This window comes from Syngnathoides biaculeatus, chromosome 7 (assembly GCF_019802595.1).
Source record: "Syngnathoides biaculeatus isolate LvHL_M chromosome 7, ASM1980259v1, whole genome shotgun sequence".
Taxonomy (NCBI): Eukaryota; Metazoa; Chordata; class Actinopteri; order Syngnathiformes; family Syngnathidae; genus Syngnathoides; species Syngnathoides biaculeatus.
In genome coordinates this window covers 26,262,980-26,289,800 of record NC_084646.1, presented here as the reverse complement: position 1 = coordinate 26,289,800, position 26,821 = coordinate 26,262,980, and the positions used below count along the sequence as shown (strand labels likewise).

General features: G+C 43.4%; 1 protein-coding gene across 1 annotated transcript in view; it reads right to left on the bottom strand.

The window, feature by feature from the left end:
* lrrc7 (leucine rich repeat containing 7) overlaps positions 1-26,821 on the bottom strand; it is a 105,688-nt gene that overhangs the window by 8,912 nt on the left and 69,955 nt on the right. The window contains 18 exon segments of the mRNA XM_061825234.1: positions 118-325; positions 413-532; positions 1,263-1,430; positions 4,518-4,730; positions 7,227-7,496; positions 7,588-7,938; positions 8,107-8,335; positions 8,419-8,643; positions 11,092-11,598; positions 17,861-18,074; positions 18,852-18,963; positions 19,837-19,959; positions 20,041-20,259; positions 23,369-23,493; positions 24,234-24,333; positions 26,026-26,095; positions 26,319-26,434; positions 26,542-26,671. Of these exon segments, the coding sequence (XP_061681218.1) occupies positions 118-325; positions 413-532; positions 1,263-1,430; positions 4,518-4,730; positions 7,227-7,496; positions 7,588-7,938; positions 8,107-8,335; positions 8,419-8,643; positions 11,092-11,598; positions 17,861-18,074; positions 18,852-18,963; positions 19,837-19,959; positions 20,041-20,259; positions 23,369-23,493; positions 24,234-24,333; positions 26,026-26,095; positions 26,319-26,434; positions 26,542-26,671 (3,500 nt within the window).

Here is a 26,821-nt window from a genome sequence, read left to right as displayed (position 1 = left end):
GGACAAAAAAAAAATCAATAAATAAAAACTGGGATCACACATTCAATTCAACAATAGTGAAACCCCCAAAACAGTCAGATCCCAATCTTCCATCAAGCACAATATGATTTACTATACCTGGAGGCATGTTTCCTTGATACTGCACCCCGGACTGAACACCTGATAAAGGCGTTCCTTGCTGATAATGGGCTCCCTTATTTATCATTCCGCCGTCGTAACCCTGTTGGCCAACCATACGATGAGGGGTTGTGGCCGAGGAAGAGGACGAAGAAGTAACAATCATGGCGTTGTGTGATTGGTGAGGAGGATTGTGAGAGTGGCTTCCCTGTGCAAGTAGGAAGGAAACATTAGCTAAACAGAGATATTTGTTGTTATTTTTTTCATCTTTTCTTCTATTTATGCCAGCTCTCACTTTTTTCATGAGGTTGTCAGGTGGGACGTCTCTCCTGCCAAGTGAGTAGGGAACCCATTGATTGCTTCCTGACAGAGCCTCTTGGTCATTATCCAGCATGGCAGGCTGCTGGGGGAGAGTCTACAAGAAATCGAAAGGGACAAAATAACACTAAACCTCAATAAATCAGATGAGTATTACAAGCTTAATTAGTTAGGTATTTCAATTCAAAAAGCGAATTTGAATTTCTTTCTTTATTGAAATGTGTCATTATTATTGATACACCCGTCACCATTTCTCTTTTTGTTTTAGAATAAGCATCTGCTTAACACTTACTATGAATGTTGAGATTCAAATAGGTATTAGTCATGATTCTGTGAATATGATTCATACCCTGGCAAAACCTTTAGCAAAAGTAAATTTTTATACGTTAATGTTGTCCAGAAATGGCTATGAATACTGGTACCTGTGTTCTGGATAAATGAAAAGATTTTCAACATTTTTACTGATTCAATTGATTGTTGAATGATTTATACCCCTGAATTTATCAAACATGAAACCTAATCTTAAAAATCTTGCAATGATAATAATAAAACAACAACAGCAACACAAATTTTATATTTTTCAATGTGAAGCAGTTTCGCACAATTTCATTTTCAGAAAATAATTCCTGTGAAGACGTTTCCTTCATGAGTGTGAACTCTTAAGTTCTGACTCCCCAAACTTGGCTATTTCAGCCCACTTTTAACTTGGACTCTCAACGGCCTTATGCGACATCAGTCATGACTAATGCAGGGATTTTTTTTTAAGCTTCAATAGGCATTCATACGGCATAGTGCCACGGGCTCTCTGCTCTCATTTGGATACTCACGGCAACAGCAGATGGAGGAGGAGGTAGTGGCAACCAGCGGCCAGCAGGGGGCTCATGCTTAGTGTTATTGTAAACGTTAAAGTTCAAAGTGCTGCTGCGCCCCTGGCCGTGACCCCCGCCCTGACAGAGCATGCCCAGCGTGAGCGTATTGTGCTTTAGGACACCACTCTGATTGGAGAAGACAACATCACATGACATGGGTGAATGGAGAGAGATGGGAGGTGTGGCCAAAACAGAGGGCTGCAGCATGGAGAAGACACATTGAGCTCCACAAACATCAATAACACTGATAAGAAACACAAAAAATAGTGCAGAGTTGCTGAAAGCACAGAAAATGTTAGCTAGTGTTTGGTCAAACACATAGTGAATATTGTGTTATACAAGCAACAATTGGTGGACAACAACATTAAGAAGCACATTAGTTTGCGGGTCCTTAAATTTGTGAGCATTGAATCCTTTCATTGCCCTATCTGGTTCCTTACTTCAAATATCTCTCATTCTATGTCTCAAAAATATACTTTTTTTAGACAATGTATGCAAACAGTTGAGTTATTATCCATCCATCCATCCATCCATCCATCCATCCATCCATCCATCCATCCACCCATTAATTTTCTCAGCCACTTATCCTCACAAGTGTCGTGCAAGTGTTGGTGCCGATCCCAGCTATCAATGGGCAGGAACTGGTCGGCACCCAATCGCAGGGCACATAGAGACAGACAACGATTGCACTCACACCCACACCTATGGGCAATTTAGAGTGTCAAATTAATGTTGCATGTTTTTGAGATGTGGGAGGAATCCAAAGTGTCCAGAGAAAACCCATGCAGGCACGGATAGAACATGCAAACTCCATATAGGCGGGGGCGGGATTTGAATCCTGGACCTCAGAACTGTGAGGCCAACACTTTACAGCTGCACCACCGTGCTGGCCTTGCCATTTATTATTACAGTATTATTATTATTATTATTATTGCTGTTCCTATTATAAGGCTGTATTTTCCAACACAGCGTGTATAATAAAATAAAACAAAATAAAATCAATACGTGTTCACAGTTTATGTTTATTCTGAACCACTCCCAAAAACAAACAGACAAACAAAGAAACAAACAAAAAAGAACCCTGGTGGTGTTGCAGATCAAGACCCAGGAGCGAATACGAACTATATGCTTCATCTAAGTTCCATGGATCGCAAGAGCATTCAATTTGGAGCTACAGTAACTCTTTGCTAGTACATGGGGAATATTCATATTAAATCAGTGACCTGGGGCATTGACCGTGTGTTGATGGAAGGGCATTAAAATGGTGATGTAATGACGTGGCTCTGGGTTGGCTCTCTGGTGACATGTAACCAAATTGCTATTTGTTGAAATTGATTGGACGGCATGGTGGAGAAACTGGTTAGAGTGTTGACCTCACAGTTTGAACATGAAATATCTTTTATTCTCAGTATGTTCAATTCCATTTAGGTTGAACATGATTTGCAAATCATTATATCCATCCATCCATTTTCTTTGCCGCTTATCCTCACGAGGGTCACGAGTTGTGCTGGAGCCTATCCCAGCTGTCAAAAGGCAGGAGGCAGGGTACACCCTGAACTGGTAGACAGCCAATTGCAAGGCACATTGAGACAAACACCCACACTCACATTCACACCTATGAGCAATTTAGGGTGTCCAATTAATGTTGCATGTTTTTGGGATGTGGGAGGAAACCGGAGTGCCCAGAGAAAACCCATGCAGGCACGGGGAGAACATGCAAACTCCACACAGGTGGGGCCGGGATTGAACGTGGGTCCTGAGAACTGTGAGGCCAATGCTTTACCATCTGAGGCAGCTGTAATTTGCTGGCAACCACTTCAGGGTATACCCTGCCTCCTGCCTGATGATAGCTGGGATTAGGCTCTAGCACTCCTGCAACCTTTGTGAGAATAAGTGGCTCAGAAAATGGATGGATGAAGCACACGTCTACAGTATCAATATTATTGATTATGTTCTATTTTCTCACTCAGACTTACAAGTAGAATAAAGTTGGCTATGCAAAAAAAAAAGAAAAAAAAAAGAAAAGAGGATGTGAGACCATGGATGTCACGATACAAATAAGTAAGTTTCTTTCGGCTTGTCCCTTTCGGGGTCGCCACAGCGTGTCATCTCAGATGAACGCACATATGTTTGACTTTAAATCATACACAAGCACACGCACACACACACACACACACACAAATCATTAGCAGTTTATTTGGAGGTATACTAGTTTAGAAGTATAATAGTCTATTTCACTTGGATAATATGTTGTCTTCACTAAGGGGAAGAATATGAAAAAATATACATTTTTTTTTACTATTTTGGCCGAACATAAACACTGTGGGGGCGTTTTCTAACACATGACAAAAGCTAAGACCTAATCCAGATAATAATTATAAAACAGTATAAATATTCCCACAGGACAAGAATATGAATGTTCTTCTGAAACAACTGGAACTATTTTCATTGTTGTAGCAACTGCATTTAAAAATCAAGGCTACCTCTTTACAATAAGGGTTCCCTCTAAAGTATTTCTGAATTAAATTATTACCCAATGACTATAAATCCTAAATCTTCTTCTTTTCCTTTCGGCTTGTCCCGTTTGGTATTTATTGTTGAAATAACTGCCTGCAATTAATCGCAGGCTACTGTCACACTTGATAGTTTATCAATCCAGTTTAAAGCACAATTTGTGGTCAGTCACATTAGCCTTTTGCCTCTAACAACTTTCAAAAAGAAACACTGTAATGTGTCAGAAACAATCAATGAGAACGAATAAAGGAGCAAAGCTGTAGCAATACAATAACTTTGGGGACCTCACTTGTTCAGCAGGGTGTCAATCTAATGACTTATAGCCATAACAGTGTTTAATAACCCATATCCAAACAACGCTAACCTGTAAAATGGACGCCCTTATTGTAAAATGGTACCTCTGACTAATTACCTTTTGTTTGGGGGCAAAAAAAAAAAAAAAAAAGACTCCACAGTCATTTTGTGAAAATGCAGTTCACAATGTGGTTTCTTCTGCACTGGTTCTTCACATTAGTGACTGTGGAGAGGGTTGCCTGACAAAAGGTGGCAGTGTGGAGTGGAAACACACATGCAGCCAGAAAAATAGCTGGTTAATTATAGAACACAAACTTACATAGATACAGACACGAAGGGTTTCCATACGCTGTACATAGTGCGTGTACGTGTGTGACCTCTCACGTGCATATCCTTTCACCGTACCCTGTCCAGGCGTTTGGCCTCAATGTGCCTCAGCAGCTGTTGCCTCCAATCAGCCGGCATCTTGGAGGTGATGTCGTCTGGCTTCTGTGGTACCACAGGTCGTACCTTGATGGTGTCATCGGGAGACTTCTCTGGGCAGGCTGCCAGACTGTAGTCAGGAGGCATCTTCTCCAGGAGGGCCGCCATGGTGGGACGAGCTGACACTGGACGTGCCTGTTGGTCAATTGAAAAGTCATTGTCATAGTACATAGACAGTCTTGCACATCATTGTAAATACTCCTACTTTAAGGCTGAACAGAGAAAAAACAACCTGCATGTACAGTATGGGGAGACTTTTTACTGTCCATTTGGCGGCTGACCTGGATGTGCTCATATTCAGGGAAAAGAGGGAAAATGTAGCAGGACAGGAATTTGGGTTGCACGAAGACGTGAGTAGGGCAGACATTACACCTAAACAGTGTAAAAATAGAGCTGAGCGTGATGGTAATTGTAGTGTATATGATGATCCAAACTAACGTTATGATTTTCATATGTATAGCTTCAAATACTGAAATAGGAAGACATAGGTCACAAGCTCTGCTAGTTTTCTATAGCTGTTTTTTTACTTTACTGTTTCTTGGGTGTTACTTTAAAAAAAAAAAGCCAGTGCAGTGATTAGTGAGTTGTTTTACAAAGTCGCTATTTTGGGTAATGAAATGTATTTGGAAACCCACCGTGACTATCCTGGGTGGCTGAAGCAAAATAATGCTGGTATTATATTTACCTGGAATGGGCTCTAGATTTAAGTCATATCAGCGCTAAAGGCATAATACTGTAACCATTAACATGAAGGCCAATATACTCAAGTAGTTGACGTCCTTGTAGCATGGTACATTTTTAGCGCCTTACTTTTGCAGCAACGTACATTATGAAGTGTTGGTTTGTAATGAGACATTCCATAACATATTATTGGGACAACAACATCCAGTGGCACAAAATAGTATTGGCATGCTTCACAAATTGTTTTATTTTTGTATTATATATTTATTTTTACAATTATTACCTATATTTTTCATAGATTCCCCACTTCAAAGTTTAAGATCACGAAACAAATTTAAATATCAGTTAACCCAACCCAAGTGTGTTGCCTTGAGGGAAAAAGTAATCCCCCTCCTTCCATACCTAATAACTGGTTGTGCCGTCCTCAACAGGAACTGCCAATGAGTCTTTCACATCTCTGTGAAGATATCTTGACCCACGCTTCCCTGCAGAATTGTTTGAATTCAGCAAAATGGAAGGTTTTCACGGATGACTGTCCTTTTTGAGGTCATCCCACTGCATTTCAAACAGATTCTAGTCTAGACTTTGACTATCGTACAACACTCCAAAACCTTCATTTTGTGTTTTTGAACCCTGGTCCTCAGAACTGTGAGTCCAACACTCTACAGCTGTTCCACTGTGCCGCCCCTTTCGAGATTGATAGAAGTCACTTTTTTTTCTCGTGTGTTCTGGAATTTCTTTGGACTGTGTCATTTTATTGCTGCTTTTTTTTTTTTTTTTTTAGATCTTTTGTCCCATTTGATTTTGTTAGAACAAATTCTGTTGAAGGGTTTATTTATTTAAGAGGTCTGAAGGTAAATAGTGAAAATTAACCAAAAAGTGTGATCAGTCCAGCGCGTCTCAATTATTTTCTGTTGCCCCCCCAGGAACAGGAAAACAATTCATGGACCACGCCCCAAGAGTGGATGTATTGTCTATATACTTGTTATAAGTAGTCCTTTGCATAACACTGTATCCTTAACATTATGAAATACAAAAAAGAAAAAAATAATTTCATTTTTTAGTCTTTCGTCTTCGCAGGGTGACAGAGACCATGTCTAATGCTGCTGGTAGTATGAGATCCTCTGCACAGAGTAATTTGGTACGCTACCTTATATGATGCTAACAGAGCTCGTTGGTTTGCTGAAGTAGCTTTCACAAAGCAGGATGATTGTTGGCAATATTTGGTACATTTTCGCTGAAAAAAACCCCACAAGTGGCTCATCAGTATGATTGAGGTGTAATGTATTTAAGTGGCACATTCATTTATTTGGCTTCATGCTGTCTGCTGCCAATGTTTTAGACATGGTAAACACACCAGTCTTTCCTTGTTTCTCATCGTAGTTACAGTGCAGCCAAGTCGTACATACACTTCATCAAACTTCCTAGACTTAGCTTTCAGGTGAGTTTCCTCTCTCTCACATTTTTCATCTCTCTATGCCTCTCTTTTAATCCCTGTTAAAAATGTTCTGTGGTGGGTTTATTAACGTTACTTCCTATTTTACCATTGAGCTAATTCTCTCTGGGAATACTCTGAGAGTGAGGGAACCACTGCCACCTACTGTAGTGGATGTACAATACCACTTTATTTGAGTACCCCCCCCACCCCCCCACACACATACTCAAAAAGCATGTTCCCTGGAGTCACATGCACCCACACGGGAGGTTCGCCCCACTATTTGAGAACCACTGGATTAGCCACAATTAATTCAGAATTTAACAAGGGGAGGACTCACGTTTTTACACATTTTCAAGTAACTTTTTAACCCCTTAACAAATGACAGCATTTAAAAACTGGCTCTTAAGTTCACTTGGGTTATATTTGTCTGATATTTACCTTTGTTTGATGATTTTGAACAATAAAGTGGGGAAAACATACAAAATATAAGAATTTGAGAAGGAGGCCAATACTTTTTCGAGGTTGAGGTGAGACACCTGAGATGCTCCATAGGTCTCTGTGCTGTAACTTCGAGCAGACAGGGGGCGACGTTGAGTCAAGCTCTTTGTTGGATAACCAATCATGGGTTTCTTCTGTTCCTGATAGCTGGGATAATCATCATCGTAGCGTCCATTTCTTTTGTTGTGCATCATCTGACTCTGGTTGTCTACAATGTTGGCAGAATGGTCCATTGGGGTGGAATAAGCAAGAGCCCGACTATAGAGAGGAGGGTCCCCTTGATGCTGTACAAAATAAATTAATACGTCAGTTTCTTTTAAAGAGATAACCTTGCTTTGCTTTGATCCTAATAAACAATAATTGCTCCTTTCGTACTTGCTGTCTGTACTGAGCTTCCTGCAGGGCCTCCTGCTGAGCTTCGTGGACTCTCCGGAACAACGCGAGTTCAGTTGAGCTTACCAATGAGTCTGCTCGCCTCAAAAACCCTGGCCTAGAACGCTGCGATGGAATTGGCTGGTGCTGCTGGCTGGTGGAACCATCCTGATCGATTGGTGATTGGGGGAAAGAAAACATCTCCAGTGGTGGGTAAGCACGATACCGAGGGCTCACCAATTCCTTAGGTAATGTTTTTCCAGGTTGATTGATGTACTCCAATGCCTTTGACGAGTGGTTGACATAATCTGGAGTATTCGGGAATGGGGGAGGGGCCCGTCGGTCCATGGTCACCTGATTGGTTAGAATTGTTAGCAGTGAGTAATATTTAATTGTTACTAGGTTAATTGTTGGAAGAGAGCATTGTAGAATATTAATTTTGGACAAAAATGCAATCAATCTGAAAAAACACAATTACAATATCCCTTATTCTGTGCATCTATCTCAATGCATGTAGCTAACCTGGGGATTATAATTTTGGTCAAAGTGGTAAGCTTTTTGTGGGACTGCAGGTTTTTGGTTGTGCGCCTGCTGCGTTTGGTTGCCATGTGGTGGGAATCCAAGTTCCTCATCTAACATGGGTGCAGACTGGGATCGAGCCATGTTGGTCTGCTCCATGGAACCCGGCAGTTCTTGGCGGTCCAAACTGCTCTGCTGCTCAATGGATGAACTGTAACTGTCCATGGGAATACTGTAAATAAAAAGAAGAAGCAGTGTGTGTGTGTGGGGGGGGGAGTGCCAACCTATTACAGAAAGAAATACATAAACATCTACCTGTAGACTTTATAGGAACCGATGTCGATCTCATCGATGCTTTGGGATTTCTTAAACTTGGACCTTGTCTCTTTCATCATCGGAGACAGTCGGTCAGAGCTTTTACTCATGACCACGGTTACCTTGTTGCCCCCCGTGACAGTGAGCTGGTCCTTTCTGTTTTGCTCCCCCTGATTGTTGTGGTATGACCAGCTACCAGGAAGAGGCCCTGATGACTGCTCGCGCCTTGATGTAAAAAGCAAAAAAAGACATCAGCCCTCTGCCCACCCACTGGTCACTATTACAACAGCCATCGAGTAACAAAATCTGAAGTTGTGAGAGAAGTAGCTACATAACATTGACAATAACAATCTGAATTCAGTTAGTGTTTCAATGAATGGTAACCGATGAGGGATGAATTTATGGATCTTGCTCCCCAGGCATTTAGGCAGCCCCTTCTCCAGTGTGTGTTGGATGTGTAGAGAAGAAATACTTTGTTTCTATGTATTGATGTCAATAAAAGATGATTCTCTGGTATTCTGATACCATTCTATTCAAAAGTTTGAATAACCTTACTTCTTAATACTCTGTATTGCCCATTTTAGGATCAAGGATGACATGCAGTCTTTGTTGAAATTCGTAGGGACTGCACTTTATTTCCTCAGGGAATGAAGCTAACCTTCTTGACTTGAATTTATGGATCTTGCTCCCCAGGCATTTAGGTAGCCCCCTTCTCCAGTGTGTGTTGGATGTGTAGAGAAGAAATACTTTGTTTCTATGTATTGATGTCAATAAAAGATGATTCTCTGGTATTCTGATACCATTCTATTCAAAAGTTTGAATAACCTTACTTCTTTAATACTCTGTATTGCCCATTTTAGGATCAAGGATGACATGCAGTCTTTATTGAAATTCATAGGGACTGCACTTTATTTCCTCAAGGAATGAAGCTACCCTTCTTGACAAAAAACCCCCATGTTCTATAAATCCTTGGGTTGTCCTGGCATGAAGTGTACATCAGAAATCAGAGTTCCTTGATTGTATTGAGGTTGGGAGACTGTGATGACCACAGGAAATCTTTACGTTTTTTTCTGCTGTAGCTACTAAAAGGTGTGACATGGCTTTCTGTTTTGGATGTTTGTCATGTTAGGAAGTCCAAATCCATACCATGCACAGCTTCCAGTCTGAAGAATGCAAGTTGTCCGTGAATAATATTTTATTTTGTTGCATTCATTTTTCATGAATTTTTAAGACATTCTCTGTGCTGTTGTAGCCCCCCCAAACCCTCCAAAATATGATAAATGAAATAGAGCTCCATTTCCATAATTTGCAGTAAGGACAGTGTTCGTTTCATTATAGGCATTGTTGACTACTGCCCAAACATGGATTATGACCATAAAGTACAATTTTGGTCTTATCACAGCAAATGATTTTGCTGCAGATTTTTTGAGGGTTGTCTAAATGGTGTTTTGACATAAGTAAACATCTTAGTGGGCTATTTTGTGGTGTTAGTGCAGTAATGGCTTTTTCTCTGACAACTTGACTGCACAGCCCTCTTTTCTTCAAGTACGTCCTTATTGGCCATCTTGAAACAGTCAAACCAGTTTCTGTGTGTGTGTGTTTGGGAGCCTGGGGAGGGGCAGTATTGCAGCTGAAGTAGCTTTTGGGTTTTTCTTTACATCCTGAACAATCTTGTAGTTTTGGCGGAAATCTTTGTGGCTTGGTATCAACAGAACCATTAATTTTCCACCATATTTCGAATGCTAGTGATTGACATTTTGAAATCTTTAGATATCTTTTATGTCCTTTGCCGGACTTCTAGAGCTAGAGTTCAACGAGATTTTCTTACAGGTCTATTGACAGTTGTTTTTCTTAGCTCAGTATCCAGTAAAGTCAGTGGATAAAATGTGCAGGGGTCCCTCAGGTGCATTGAAACTCATTAACTATTCATACAAAGATATAAAAAATACTGTAAGTTATCTACGTGGGAACACTGTTTTTGGCCATTTAAGCCTATGCATGTGTGTCAATGTGAATATATTATCAGGCAAAATGGTCATGGGTAAATTAACTTTTGATTAGGGCTATTTGTGTGATTTCAGTTTTCAGTCATTATGATTTTAAAAGGGTACGCAAACTACGTACTATAAATGTAGCAACAAACTGCTTCACCTGACCACTATTAGGCTCGTATACTGTATGCTATACAGTAGATGGGCTCCAGCACTCCCGTGACCTTTGTGGAGATAAGCATCGTAGAAAATGGATGGATGGATTATGATAAAAACTGCATGTCATAGAAAGTCCCAGATATCGTGCATATATGGTGCTGAGTCAGTGACAATGACAAAAAGATGTTTCGCATGTGTCATAATATGATATTATGTCCACATCTTTACATAACTTTTCTTCTGTTGATCTAGCCTTGGATATTCTTACAGAAAATATTGAACATCTAAGAAGTCATTATTAAAGCAACTTCAGTGATTAGTAAAAAAAAAAATAATAATCTTTTTTTTTCCATGACTAAGCTTGAATCTGTAGAGTAATGGTGTGTGAATGCCTGTCTTGAAGCATTTTGCTCTTTGCACAGCAGCACTAGCTTGAGTCCAAAACAATCCTCGACCAAAACACATACAACAGTAAGTGACAGACTATTCAAGAGTAAAATTGATGAGCTTTTGCTTCAGTTACCTTTGGTCTGCCACTTTGCGGTCTGGGTTGGGGCTTGAGGTTGGTGTAAGGTCCAATTTAGAGGGAAAAGCAGTTCTGTCTTCTAAGGGGCTTGGGGTGCGCGTCCAATTCTGCCAAGGGTTCTGGGAAGCTTGCCCAGAAGCCTGAGCTTCATTGTCATGGGTTGAGCGTTGGTTGGTGTGAAAGGGGAGTGTCTGCGTATCCAGCTCCAACGGGACGCCTACAATTCGCTCTTGCCTTAAGAGCGGACGGCGGCCATGTGTTGATTGGCTCCGAGGTTTGGAACCCAGTGGCGGGTTACCCTGGTTCGTATTAGATGCTGAAGGCTCTAGAGGAGACTCCTCAGCATCAAAACCAGTGTTGTCATAGTGAGGCGCCTCGGCCCATTCGAATGGCTCACTCAATGGCCGTCTATCGCCACGTTGCTGCACAGTCCCTGAGGGAGGAGTTTCTCTTTGCGACAGCAGGGGCTTGGAGTCAATAGGTTTCGGAAAAGACTGGGCTAGTCTGAAAGAAGACAACGGATAACGCTGAAACAAACACTGTGCAACAACATTATGGATTTTGGTGTCATTTACAGTGTATAAAGTATAACGGGGTAGCATTCTCTCTCAAAACCCAATAAAATGTCAGGCACAAAGAATACTGAAGAGAATGTAAAACGTTATTTGGCTAATAATAATAAGCGGTATAAGAAAAATGGGTAGCTGGATGGATGGCCAATGGTGAAGGGGGTTCAGCCTGACAAATGCAATCTGACTAGCTATGCATGTTAAAAAAAAGTTGCTCTCCTTGGCATATAGTTTTATTTTATTCATGAAATGTGAAATTTAGATTTGCTATCTATTTCAAATAATCTTGTTGGAAAAGTGATTTTGAATTGATAAAACATCAATTGTATTACTTTTCTCATTTGTAGCCTACACGTGTGATTGTGGCCCACCTAGATTTCACTAATCATTGGGTCCCAACTTGCTGCAATTCGAGGGTAGACCCAAATGCACGACTCAGGTGGCAGGTAAGCAGTGAGGAATGCACCTTTATTTGTTCCAGTGTCAGTTACCAGGGAGTCAGTCCAAACAAGCAGCAGGATCAATAACGGCAGGCTTACAGGGTAGGTCGGAAGAACGGCGTTGGTCGGTACACGAGAGCTTGGCGTCAGGAGTACGGAAGTGCAGGAAGGAGGCATGAGAGGCATGAGACCAGATGTCCCCAGGGTCCTATAAATACCGAGTATAATCAGTCAGGATGAGGGTCAGGTGTGGGCCTCCTAATCAGCGTCGGTGTGCTGGCCACACCCAGCCAGGACTGGAAGGCAGGACCATGTCTGTACCCCCCCCCAACGGCTGGCTCCAGACGGCCCAGGAGCATCAGGATGGGGTGCGTTGAAGTCCCTGATGGTGGGGTCTACGATGAAGTGGGAGGGGATCCAGGAACGCTCCTCCGGGCCGTACCCCTCCTGATCCACCAAGTACTGGACCGCCCTGCTCCTGCGACAAGAAGACAGCAGCCGGCGCACAGAATACACCGGACCGCCGTCCACCATGTGGGGGGTTGGGGGGTGGGGTGGGCTTGATCGGAGGAACGAGCGTTGACGGACGGGTCGGGCGGAGCTTGCTCACATGGAAGGTGTGGTGGACCCTCATCGACCTGGAGAGCTTCAGTGACACGGCGACGGGGTTGATGATCTTGCTGACAGGGAACGGGCCAACGAACCTGAGAGCAAGTTTGTGCGACTCCGTCCACAGCGGAAGGTCCTTACTGGACAGCCACACTCGTTGTCCCACCTTGGGCGCTGGTGCCCTTCTCCTCTTGAGGTCCGCTGCGGACTTGTAGGTGCTTCCCATGCACAGCAGCATCCTGCTGCCTCCCAGGTTCGCTTGCAGCGTCTAATCACTGCCAGGGCGGATGGTACCGCGGAGTCCGTGGCCACTGAACGAAACAGAGAGGGAGGATAACCGTGCACGATGTGAAAAGGAGCCCTACCTGTGGAGGCGGAGAGCAGGGAGTTGTGAGCGTACTCCACCCATCTGTGGTGCTGGCTCCAAGTGCTGTGGTCCCGAGATGGCAAGCAGCGCAGGCCGGTCTCCAAGTCCTGGTTGACCGTCTCTGTCTGGCCGTTGGACTCCGGGTGGTGGCCCGATGTCAGACTCGCCGAAGCGCCGATGAGGGTGCAGAACTCCCTCCAGAACCGGGAGATGAACTGTGGTCCTCTGTCCGAAACGATATCCACCGGGAGCCCGTGGTAGCGGACGACCTCGTCCAGCAACAACTGGGCCGTCTGCTTGGTGGATTGGATCTTTGGGGCCGGCACGAAATGGACCATCTTGTAGAACCGGTCGACTATCGAAAGAACCACCGTGTTCCCCTGGTAGGGAGGTAACCCCGAGACAAAGTCCACCGCAATATACGACCACGGGTGGGAGGGAGCAGGCAGAGGACGCAGCTCTCCCAACGGGTGCAGGCGGGACGTCTTGTTGGCTGCACACACCGGGCAGGCAGAGTACGTCACGTCCCTACCCAGGTTGGGCCACCAGAACCGTTGTTCGACGACCGAGCGCGTCTTTGTCATGCCCGGGTGGCAGACCGTCTTATTGGCAACCGGGAGGACATCCAGCAGGGCCCGGCGTGTCCCTCAGGGCCTCCTTCACTCGTGTCTCGACCGCCCATGAGAAACCGGACAGGAAGCAGGCATCCGGCAGGATCGGAACACTCGCAGGTTCTGCGAATCCCCCTCGTGGATCCGCAAGAGTGCGTCCGGCTTGCTATTCTTAGAGCCTGGGCGGAATGACAAGGTGAAGTGAAAACGGGGTGAAGAACAGAGCCCACCTGGCCTGACGACCGTTCAGCTGCTTCGCGGTCCTCAGATATTCCAGGTTCTTATGATCGGTGAGGACCAAGAACAGAACTTACGACCCCTCCAGCCAGTGCCGCCACTCCTCCATCGCCGTCTTGACCGCCAACAGCTCACGGTCCCCCACGACGTAGTTCCGCTCCGCCGGGGTCAGTCTCTTCGACAGGAAGGTGCACGGGTGGATCCTCCCGTCCTTGGTGCTCTCTGCGACAGGATAGCTCCAATTCCCAAGTCCGATGCGTCCACCTCGACCACGAACTGCCGATTCAGGTCTGGCACTATGACACGGTGGTGAAACTTGCCTTGAGGTTGTCGAAGGCCTCCTGACAGGTCCCAGTCCACTCAAAGGTGTTCCGTGGGGATGTGAGAGCGTGCAGAGGGGTGGCAACGGAAATGAAGTTCCATATTAATTTCCCGTAGAAGTCCGCGAAGCCAATGAACCTCTGTACGTCCTTCCTGCAAGCGGGAGTGGGCCACCGAAGGACCACGTCGACCATCCCGGGATCCATTCGAATCTTTCCTCTGCCAGGATGAACCCCAGGAAGGACACGGAGGCTCGGTGGAATTCGCACTTTTCCATCTTCACGAACAGCTGATGCTGCAGCAGCTGCTTGAAGCACCTGTCTCACTTGTCTGATGTGGGAGGTCAGGTCCGAAAAAAAATCAAGATGTCATTGAGGTACACAAACACATTTTTATTCAGATGCTCTCGGAGTACGTCGTTGATGAAACTTTGGAAAACAGCCGGAGCATTCGTCAGTCCAAACGGCATCACCAAGTATTCATAATGTCCTGTGGAGGTGTTGAACACCGTCTTCCATTCGTCCCCCTCCCGGATCCACACCAGATGGTATGCACTCTGCAGGTCTAACTTGGTGAAGATCTGGGCCCCTTGAAGAAGTTTGAATGCCGTCGCAATCAGGGGAAGAGGGTACCTGTTCTTCATGGTGATGTCGTTGAGTCCTCGGTAGTCGATGCAGACAAAGAATAACCCTGCACCGGCTGATGGGGACGACGGGCGAATGAGGCTGGCTGCCAGCGACTCCTCGACGTACTTCCTCATGGCCTGGTGCTCCCGTCCTGTTAGGGAAAACAACCTCCCTTGAGGGGGTGAGGTGCTGGGGAGGAGTTCGATGCTGCAATCATACGGGCGATGCGGTGGCAGGGATCTCGTTTTAGTTTCTGGGAACACCTCCTTCAGGTTATGATAGCAGGAGGGCACCGCGGTTAACTCCAGAGCGGTACCTAGCTCCTCCAACTGTACGGGTGCGACTTGGATCCTCCCGTCCTCTCGGGCAGCGAAGCATTCCCTTTTGGCACCCTTCACCCCACACCTTAATCTGGCCCGTGATCCAATCAATATCCGGATTATGTTCCTTGAGCCACGGGCACCCCAGGATAATATCACTACTTTGTGAATTGAAGACGTAGAAACTAATGTGCTCCGTGTGGGCGTCCGGAAAACCCATTCGTAAGGTTTGTGTGCAGAGTGTGACCCGACAGAGGAACTTCCCGTTAGCAGCATAAGCGTTGCGGAACCGCTGTGTCGGTAAGGTCACCGCCTCCAACGCCTAGACCACACGGGGATTGATCAAATTAGCATCCAAACCTGAGTAGTTGAACGCTGACACCATAGACAAGCGGCCATCCGTGCTTAGGGTGAGTTGGAGAAGCAACCGACTTGACTCCGCCACGGTATACCGCACACTCACCGGAGTGGAGTTCCTGAGGCCGGGACGCTTCGGTCAGACCGGGCAATGGGCAATTAAGTGTCCCAAGCGTGCGCAATAAAAACAGCGCCCCTCCCGTCGACGATGCAGGCGCTCCTCTGCCGGCCCGTCGAGGCCCTCCACCTGCATTGGCTCCGCTGCGGAAGGGAGAGTAGGCGGGAGGGAAGCAGCCGGAACGGACGCCCCCATCTCTCCTTCGGCCAGCGTGTCCATTTGTCCCTGGATGACAAGTCTTTGGTCGACCTTGAGTGCCAACGCGATGAGGGCGTCCAACGAGGAAAGGAGATCCACAGCGATGAGGAGACCGCGGATCTGCGGGGAGAGACCCTCGAAGAAGGCGTCGTGGAGGGCGTCCTCGTTCCATCGGCTCTCAGCTCCGGAACTCGATGGCGTATTCGGAAACGCGACGACGACCCTGTAGTAGCGTCATGAGCGAAGCCGCCGCTTTGTGTTCCGGCTGCATACTGGAACACCTGTGTCAGGCCACAGATGAAGGGCGTCCAGGAACGACATGTCTCTGAGTTGCGGCTCCATTCCACCGTGGCCCATGCCTGCGCCATTCCCGTCATGTGAGATATGACGAAGGCGATCCGGGAGCGGTCCGTAAGGAAGGCGGACAACTGTAATTCGAAATGGAGGTCGCACTGGGCGAGAAAGGGCTTGACGCCCGAGAAGCGTTATGGTCGGGACAGAGGTGTTATGCTGGTAAGCTGGATCTCCGCTGCCGGAACAGACAGAACGAGCTGAACTGGAGCAACAGCGGGAATGGCCGCCGTCGGCGTTGCAGCAGCGCTAGCTTGGGAGGCTAGCCACGGCTCCAGCCGGGCACAGATGGAGCCTCTAATTCGTTACCTGGAGGGCAGCCTCCTGCTCAACCAGGCGTGTGACCTGGACTTGCAACGAGCGGCGGATGGCTTCAGAGTTGGCTGGGTCCATGTTATGGCCAGATCGTTCTGTCAAGAACAAGACTCGAGGGAGGACCCAAATGCACTATTCAGGTGACAGGTAAGCAGTGAGGAATAAGCAGCATGGACTGGAAGGCAGGATCATGATAGGTTCTCTTCAGAGAATTTAACAAGTATTCAGATGAAAGGATTTGTCCCAAAATATTTTGAAAATGTGTTTTCCAGGAAGGTTAGTGTGATAGCACCTGCGGGTGTCCAACTGCAACACTCTCTACAAACGTGGTGATAGTGCAATCGTCACACTGCACAGAAAACATTTGTTCCCACAATTTCATAGTAGATTATTTTTTGGAGATAAGATTAACACATATTAGCACATCTAATGACGACCCAAAATGTATCGTTAAACGGGCATATATTTTTGGACACCAACCAACTGGATTACTTAAAAAGTCAATTCATACAAGTCTAATGCATACATACAAGTCATACAAGTCGCAGAATTTTTTTTTTTTTTCCACAGAAAGATTTTTTTTCCCTAAAATAAGTGAACTATTCTGTGTAGTGATTAGATAAGTAAATCAATAAAAAGTAAACCAAATAAAAAGTCAATGTGAAATGATAGTAAAAGGACTCTAAAATTGAGACAAATTTTGAGTAAACTGAAACAATGGTTTGACTTTGAGCATTAAAGTCCTACCTCAAAACTTGTGGCCTGTTTACTCACTTTTCAGGCATTGTTGATGGTTAAAAAAAGCATATTGTCGGATATCAACACTAATAACTTACCAACCAACTATTTACCTTATAAGGAATTAAAACAAATTACTGTCTTTAGGCACAAAACAGTGTATTTAGATGCGACTGTTGAATCTTCCTCAGCTAATTGTGGAGCCACTACAATATTTATATCTTGTGGTATTAACCTCCACACAATTACAGTATACTGATGTTTTTATTTGTCAGCTTGAAAACAGGGGAGAAAAGAGATAAGAGCAAAACAGAGCGAATCGTGACCACTCTTCCGCATTCTAATGAGCTTCTTTGACCTTGACAGAGCAAACAGAGGAATGAAAAATACAGAGAGGGAGGCAGGATTGGAGAAATGTTAGAGAGGATGGATAAAGCAGAGTGACAAGATGGAAGATATATGAGGGTAACAGATTTAGGAGATTGAAGTTGAGAAGATGGAATTGGAAGAAAAGAGCGTAGGATGGATAGCAATGTCTACGCGACAGGGAGAAAGACAGAGATGGCCGTTATTGTCCTTTTGTGGCTACCTGTTGGTCCAATGTGTTTGAGGAGGCTGGTCCTTGTTGTGTGCTGGCAGGGGAGGGTTGTGTTGGTGTGCGTGAGAACGAGGGTGCGAGTGAATGTTTGCGGGTGGGTTGGAGGAGCCAGAGGACCCAACCGAGGGAGAGTAATCAGAGTAGGTGGCCGAGGACCCACTGTGGTTGAGACATTGGAGCTTGTCCACCTCCTCGTCTGTAGACTCTACAGAGACACACATCACATGAAATCACCTTCTAAAACCCCACTTGCAAACAGTGGTAGGATGCAACAAAGTACAGATACTTTGTAACTACTTTGTTTTTTTTCAGGTTTCTGTACTTTGCCTCAGTATATATTTTTCTGATGACTTTTTACCGTTTGTAAACATTTGTATATAGATCTATGTACCTAGAAGTCATTACTTTATCAAAATAGTCTTTTTTGACCCATTAAAACTGTTTGGTTGAAAATAGCCCAATTTGGGTTATTTCAGTGAAAACAATGCATTCCTAACGTTGGACCGATCCAGGCACTGTAAACCAGCTTGACTGAGTTATGGGTGTGACACGACGTGTTGGGTTGAGATTGTACAGTATTGCGCAAAATAGGTTAAATGAGAATTTGCAATAGGTTGGATACAGTGTGACCTGAAAAAAATGTCTAAATTATCCATTCCATCTCTATATTACGGGCGACTGCCTTATCAAAAACTGCCAGTGTGTATATGTTTGTGTAAATGCTTGCAACACCAGTGGGCCTATGCATAAGAGTGCTGCAAACAGACGCCAAAGTAAAAGCTGGACATATCTGAATTGAGTTCATACATTTACAGCAGCATTATAGTATTCCCTTACTCTCAGTGTACAGCTCTGAAATTAATCTGTATGGCACTATTACTAATTAATGGGCACTATTACAATGTGCCCCAAGTGCTTCCTAATAGACCAGATTAAATGTGTTTAAGCCTGTGTTGCTTTGTGTTTCAGTGTAATAAGGCACCTTTCTTATCCTTCCCAAGCAGCACCACCTTTGGTTTGTAGATTGGTGGCTCCACTAGGGTGGGCCTCATGTCGGAGATGCGGATGTCATTGGGTGAGCCGCCCATTGAGTCCTGTTGGAAGTCAATCGATAGTCAGGCTGTAGTTGCATAAGGGCAGAACATCTTTGGACAGTCTTTGAGGTTTTGAAGAGGAAAAAATGTGAATGATTTGGATCATTTCATTCATGATCATGTCTTCTACATCTGGATCTTAAAATTGGATGTCCAACAGTCTATCACACAAAAAATCTTTGACATTACATACCTGTATGGTGAAGGTGATGATGGTATATAGTAGTGTACAGTGAAAAATGGGCAACAGAAACAATCAAGTGTTGACTTTATAACACTGTGGTGAAGCCTAGGCTTAGACTGATAGGTTGCATCTTTATGTCCGGAATCAAGTTTGAGTTGAATCATCACAAAATGTATAATTGAGTACCTAAAAGTTCTTCAATAGGGTATAATCGGGAGTTACAGATATAGAAGTGACATTGTGGAATGCGCTTGGGCATGAAGCAGGTCACAGTGTGCACTTGACCAACCCATTCAATGTGTACTGACATGCAAGGTCAGTGTTTACCATTGTGCTATCGTGCCTTGTGTTGAAAAATGTTTAACTCGTGAGCAGTGTTGCTATGACATGTCATGTAATGCAATAGGATAGAGGTTGGTGGAATGACTTCACAGACTCCAAACAGCAGGATAAGCGTTCATATTATTTCCTGGTAGGGGGCTAAGCAACTACGTATTTCCAAATATGGGCAAGTTTGCACCAGACGACTGTAATCCCTGGATCATGCTCTGTCCCAAATACCAAGAGAAAAGAAGTCCTTAAGTGTGCAGTATGGTTATTTGGGCTTTTGGTTTTTGGTTTGTGAACTAAAAATACACCATTTAACTTAACTGAAGCAGAACGTTTACGCAAATATTGGCGATTCAAACCTCCGAACTTTCTGTTAGGTCTTCTTTGTCCTTCCTCTTTGGGATGTCAATACCAGAGTTATGCATCAATCCCTGATCCATTAGCTGAGTCTGAGAGAAGTCCTGCATCTCTCTGTCTGTTACCTAGTAAGCACAGATGAAAGCAAACAAGTCATCAATGCATGTTTTCACGATGCAGTGTGCGTAGGAGTTTGTGTTTTCTACCTCTTTGGGAGGCAGGGGCCACGGTGGTTCATAGGGTTCTTTGCTATGGTGTGTAAGTTCCATGTTGGTTCCCGCTGAGGTGGCAGTGCTTGTGCTAAGATGGTGCTGGTGCCCGTGGCCCGTGTGAACATTTTTACCCACAAGGCTTTGTACTGACTTGACCATGTTCTTCAAGTCCTCGGGGTAGGGTGTTGGATAACGTTTTAGGTTTATCTCCACCTGTAGAAAAAGATCAGGACAATCTTTTATTTGCAAAAAGTTCAATCAACCTTGAGCTTCTTTTACTTTTTACTAGTTTGCTAATGTACTAGTTTTGTTGTTTACATCATTTTATCTCAATTTATGCATGTATTATAAAGTACAGTGAAACTAAAATGAGAAAATACACTGAACAAAGGAAAACAAAATTATTATACTGCCACCATAATGTTTGCAGAGTAGTACTGAAAGCTACTGTAATTAATACATAATGTAAATAAAAGTTATGTAATATAATAATATATATATATATAATATATATGAAAGAAGTGTCTTAAACACGACATGAGTAGAGTACTAGGTTGACACTATTGTGGGGTCGATACCAAAAATGGTTCAAAAGACAATACCAAATGAATATCTAAAGGTCTTCAACTTTACACTGTTAGAAATTGATAGTGTGGAATACTAACTTATAGATGTGCTGTTTATTATATGTAGAGTCATGTACACTGTACATACAGTGAAGAAAATGAGTTTTTGAACACCCTGCTATATTGCAAGTTCTTCCACTTAGAAATCATGGAGGGCTCTGAAATGTTCATTGTAGGTGCATGTCCATTGTGAGAGAGATAATCTAAAGAGAAAAATCCAGGAATCACAATCTATGATTTTTTAATGATTTATTTGTGTGATACAGCTGCAAAAAGTATTTGAACACCTGTCCATCAGCTAGAATTCTGACCCTCAAACACCTGTTCGTCCGCCTTTAAAAGTCCACCTCCACTCCATGTATTATCCTGAACCAGATGCACCTGTATGAGGTTGTTAGCTGCATAAAGACACCTATCCACCCCATACAATCAGTCAGACTCAAACTTGCAACATGGCCAAGAACAAAGAGCTGTCCAAAGACACAAAAGACAAAATTGTACAACTCCACATGGCTGGAAAGGGCTACGGAGAAATTGCCAAGCATCTTGGTGAAAAAAGGTCCACTGTTGGAGCAATCATTAGAAAATGGAAGAAACTAAACGTGAGGGTCATTCTCAATTGGAGTGGAGCCCCATGCAAGACATCACCTCGTGGGGTCTCAATGATCCTTAGAAAGGTGAGGAATCAGCCCAGGACTACACGACAGGACTTGGTCAATGACCTGAAAAGAGCTGGGACCACTGTTTCCAAGGTTACTGTTGGTAATGCACTAAGACATCATGGTTTGAAATCATGCATGGCACGGAAGGTTCCCCTGCTTAAACCAGCACATGTCGAGGCCTGTGTTAAGTTTGCCAATGGCCATCTGGATGATACAGAGGAGTCATGAGAGAAGGTTTTGTGGTCAGATGAGACCAAAATGGAACTTTTGGATCATAATTCCACTAACAGTGTTTGGAGGAAGACAAATGATGAGTTCCATCCCAAGAACACCATCCCTACTGTGAAGCATGGGGGTGGTTGCATCATGCTTTGGGGGTGTTTTTCTGCACATGGAACAGGACGACTGCACTGTATTAAGAAGAGGATGACCACGGCCATGTATTGTGAGATTTTGGGGAACAACCTCTTTCCCTCAGTCAGAACATTGAAGATGGGTCATAGTTGGGTCTTTCAAAATGACAATGCTCGACACACACACCCAGGAAAACCAAGGAGTGGCTCCGTAAGAAGCATATCAAGCTTTTGGCGTGGCCTAGTCAGTCTCCAGACATAAACCCAATAGAAAAGCTGAAACTCTGTGTTTCTCAGCGACAGCCCAGAAACCTATCTGATCTGGAGAAGATCTGCGTGAAGGAGTGGGCCAAAATCCCTCCTGCAGTGTGTGCAAACACAAATACATTTTTTTAAAAAGTCATACGTTGTGATTTCTGGATTTTTCTTTTTAGATTCTCTCTCTTACAGTGGACATGCACCTACGATGAAAATTTCAGACCCCTCCATGATTTCTAAGTGGGAGAACGTATAATATAGCAGGGTGTTCAAATACTTATTTTCTTCACTGTATATCTAAAGTCATATATACACACAAATTACTTTCATGTAGTGCTTTACATAATTATTTGACCACATATCCATGTAAGGTTTTTGACATAGCTGTCCTTTATTAATATTTATATTATATATTATTTCTGTACTGATTAATAAACCAGTGATAAAAGATCTTGAACTTAAAATATTTTTAAAGCTGGAATATATTCCTTATTGAAATCCATACATTTTAAAATGTATTGTTTACCCACCCACCCCCAAAAAAAATCTGAATAAATAAATAGATATATTTATATACTGACAGCACAGTGGAAGAGCTGTAGAGCATTGGCCTCACAGTTCTGAGGTCCCAGGTTCAATCCAGGCCCTCCCCTGTGTGGAGTTTACATGTTCTCCCCATGCCTGCGTGGGTTTACTCCAGGCACTCCAGTTTCCTCCCACATCCCAAAAAGCATGCAACATTAATTGGGGACTCTAAATTGCCCCTAGATGTGAGTGTGAGTGCGACTGTTGTCTGTCTGCATGTGCCCTGCAATTGGCTGGCAACCAGTTCAGGGTGTACCCCACCTCCTGCCCATGACACCTGGGATAAGCTCCAGCACTCCCGCGAACATCATGAGGATAAGCAGTTCAGAACATTGATGGATGGATAAATGTAACGCGTTACTACCCACCTCTGTCAGCTATGACATGTCACCAACCACAAAAATAACTTTCCATGCTATTTTCTTATTTTTGTGGTTATAGTCCACAATAAGCATTCGATGTTGAAGTTGTGCCTCCTAAAATGATTTTACAATGTATAAGGTATCATTGCTCAGTATGTTTAATAATTGCTTTTGCTACATTATATTCAGCACGCTACAGGCTCAGAGAGCTGAGAGGTGGCCCTTATTACTCATGTTTTGAAACCAGATTTTATACACGTACCCATTTTTGTATTCATTAAAATTTGGCACGGTTGTTAACATCACTCTTCTGTGGTGTGTCAAATTTACATGACATTTTTTGGGCGTGGGTAGTCCCATTTAAAATTAATTGAAGTGGTGAATCGAGGGAAAATCTGTCATCCTATACACAATCTGTCACCAAACAAATTGTAATGATATACAGACAAGACGAGACAGACGGAAGTAAGGCGAACCTTGACCTTCCCGGAGTTGTCTTCCTCTTCTTTCTTGTCCTCAAAGTCAAAGGCAACAGTCATCCTTTGCTGTCTCTGCTCCTCCCACAGGGTAGGATTAAAACTGTCACTGTCCGACTGGTAATCTGTGCACAGAGCACCAACAATGACATTTTAAGAGTGTCAAAAAACTTTCGAGACAATTCTATTAGAAACAGCCAGAGATATACTGTACTTTGTTTAAAATGAGATTCTCAAGCCATTATTCGTGGTAAGTGGGATAACAATTTTTTAAAATTCATTTCATTATTATCAAATGTTAAAACCGCTTCTTATTAAAAGTAACTCCAGAGATATACTGTATCTCATTTGTATTAATTATGGTGGGGATAACTCTTTGGATGAAACTGTGAAAGTTCCCATGATTGGGTCATACTCCACATTCCATCCATCCATCCATCCATCCATCCATCCATCCATCCATCCATCCATCCATCCATCCATCCATCCATCCATCCATCCATCCATTATCTGACCTGCTTATCTTCACAAGAGTTATGGGAGTGCTGGAGCCTATCCTACCTATCTTTGGGCAAGAGTTGGGGTACACCCTGATCTGGTTGCCAACCAATCGCAGGGCACATGGAAACAAAACCATTCACAATCACAATCACACTTAAGGGCAATTTAGAGTCTCCAATTAATGTTCCTGCCATCATATTTTCACTCACTCACTCACTCACTCACTCACTCACTCACTCACTCACTCACTCACTCACTCACTCACTCACTCACTCACTCACTCACTCACTCACTCACTCACTCACACTCACTCACTCACTCACTCACTCACTCACTCACTCACACGCACACACACAGCTTGTACCCTCATCATGGCGAGGTTGTTGAGGAAACATGTAGTTGGTCAAAACCTTCTGTTTGGTGTCAGGGTGGGCTTCTGTCTGTAATGGGATCAGAGCCTTGGACTGCAATGACAGACATACCCATATCAGCATTCAAGCAACTTGTGTAAATTAAGAAGAAAAAAAACACATGTAAACCACTTTTAGTGCACAATGGCACTCACTTGCGCGTATTATGCCAGCATTTATACATTACTTGCATAATGCTTCTTTTTTAAATATAATTAAATATGCAGACTAAAAATGTATAAATTAATATATGGATACATATTCTTGAACAACACACATTATTCTTGACAATTACAATAATTACAGATATAAAACACACTCAAACAGTGAACAGAAACTCAGAAAAGGATCATCGCTGTAAATGCTAAAACAAATTTGAAGTAAAATTTCATTTTCCGATAAAAATATTTAAAACTTAGAACATACTTACTATTGCTCAGCATAAGATTCAAACGTGCTGAAATAACACGGAATTGGAATCACTGCCATAACTTTGGCAAAAAATGTAGGCCAGTTATCCAAATATATTTTTCCATATAGTGTATAGTACTTTAAGGACTGTATTATATGTAGTATTGCGAAGTGGTGTCAAAATCATACTCTGGTGATTGATGGCAAAGCGTTGATGCAACTTCTCCACTGAAAAGTGGTGAGGAAAAAGTTATGGTATTGTATTGTTAATATTATTTCCTTAATTTTCCTCAATATTGCTTAGTTCAACAACATGTCAATTTTTCATGACAGTTCAGTTGCATATCTGCTAAATTGTTGTTTGTATAGATACACTTATCATCTGATTGTAATAATGATGGCATATTTTAATCATGATTGTAATACTGTCTGATTGTACAAAAAGTACTCGAATGAAGTGTGATTAATAATGTGATAAAGGAATTAAATAGCCCCAACAGTTCTCCCTTATTATTGGTACTGTATTCATCTAGAGCAGGGGTCGGTAACCTATGGCTCGGGAACCATACCTGGCTTTTTTGTTGGTTTCATATGGCTCGCGGAGCCCTCATAATGACATTCTGTACATGTGCTTTCTGTTGTGCGGGCAACGCAAATGATGCAGAGACGGTTTGTCCAAGTGGGGTTGCCGTAGTCCACAGGCTTTGGGGCGAATGCCGATCGTGTCGGAATAACTAGTTATGGAAACGCTTTTGACAAAATGTCGCTCAAAGAAAAAAATGAGTAGCACCCATGTTTTCAATAAGAATGGACAGTCTTTGTGGAGAGGGAGGGTTCTGCTGTGTCTTCATTCACAGATGGGGAGTATGCCAAAGCATTCATCCTCGATGTTGCCATTAAACATTTTGGCAACTTCGCATAAAAACAAGCCAATCAATTGAATAAAAGAAGAAGAACAAGAACAGTTCACCATCGTATCATCATGATGGCAAATCAAACTGAATCACGGTCACGATTAACGGACGGAAGTCTCAACGCCTGCATGAAGCTTAATCTAACGAGGTGTGAAACACCAGAAGTCGCATTAATTACAAGTACTTTTGTCATCATTGTTTAGCAACATCATAATGTTATTTAAAATAATTCAAAGACTTATTGTACTCTGAAAGTGTTGGTCTTACATAAATGTACTTAGTTTTTAAAATACTGTATGATTCTTTTGAAATTACATTTTGAAATATTTGGCCTTTATGGCTCTCTCAGTCGAAAAAGTTCCCAACCCCTGATCTAGAGGTAGGGAGAAGATTGTTTTTGTGGGAGAGAAGTGAGCGCTACCTGATTGTCAGAAAGCCAGAGTGCCGCCAGGTCCTTCAGCTTAGTAAAGGTGAACGGTAAATTCTTTAACCTGACAATGAGAGACAAGGGAGCGGAATGAGAAAGAGATGTTCCTCTGCCCACGTACTGTACAGCCTGCAGAGCAAGTAGCCATAGCAACACACTCACCAGTTGCCAAGGCAACTGAAGGCAGAAGGAGCAACTACAAAATCATAGATGAAGAATTTCCTTCACAGTATTTGCGTGTGTGTGTGTGTGTGTGTGCGTGTGTGTGTGCGCGTGCGTGCGTGTACCTATTATCACTAAGGTTTAGGACTCGTAGTTTGGTCATCTGTCCTATCTCATCGGGGAGGAACTCAAGTTTGTTGGAGCGCAGTGACATCACCGTCACATTCTTACAGTTACCGATCTGAACACACACGCACATACACAGTGGGGTTCATGTCATGCAACAAATTGCATGAATTGCCTGAAAAGTCAGGAAGAAAAGTATAAATTATGCATTTAGATTGTTACCTCTCGCGGGAGTTCTATGAGGAAGTTCTCATCAGCAGCAAAGGTCCTAAGACTGTGCAGGTAGCCTATGGTTGGAGGCAATGACTCCAACTCATTACAACTGCAGTCTAGTTCCTCCAGCAGACAGAGACTGAATGGAAGAGATGGTGAGAAATGAGAAGAAATGGAAAGAAATAAAGAATATGACTGGACAACTGCCCTATTTTTACTATGCAATGAGGATTTAGGGCATATGGATGATGATATTAATTGTCTGTGTTTTTGATAAGGTAACTTTTAA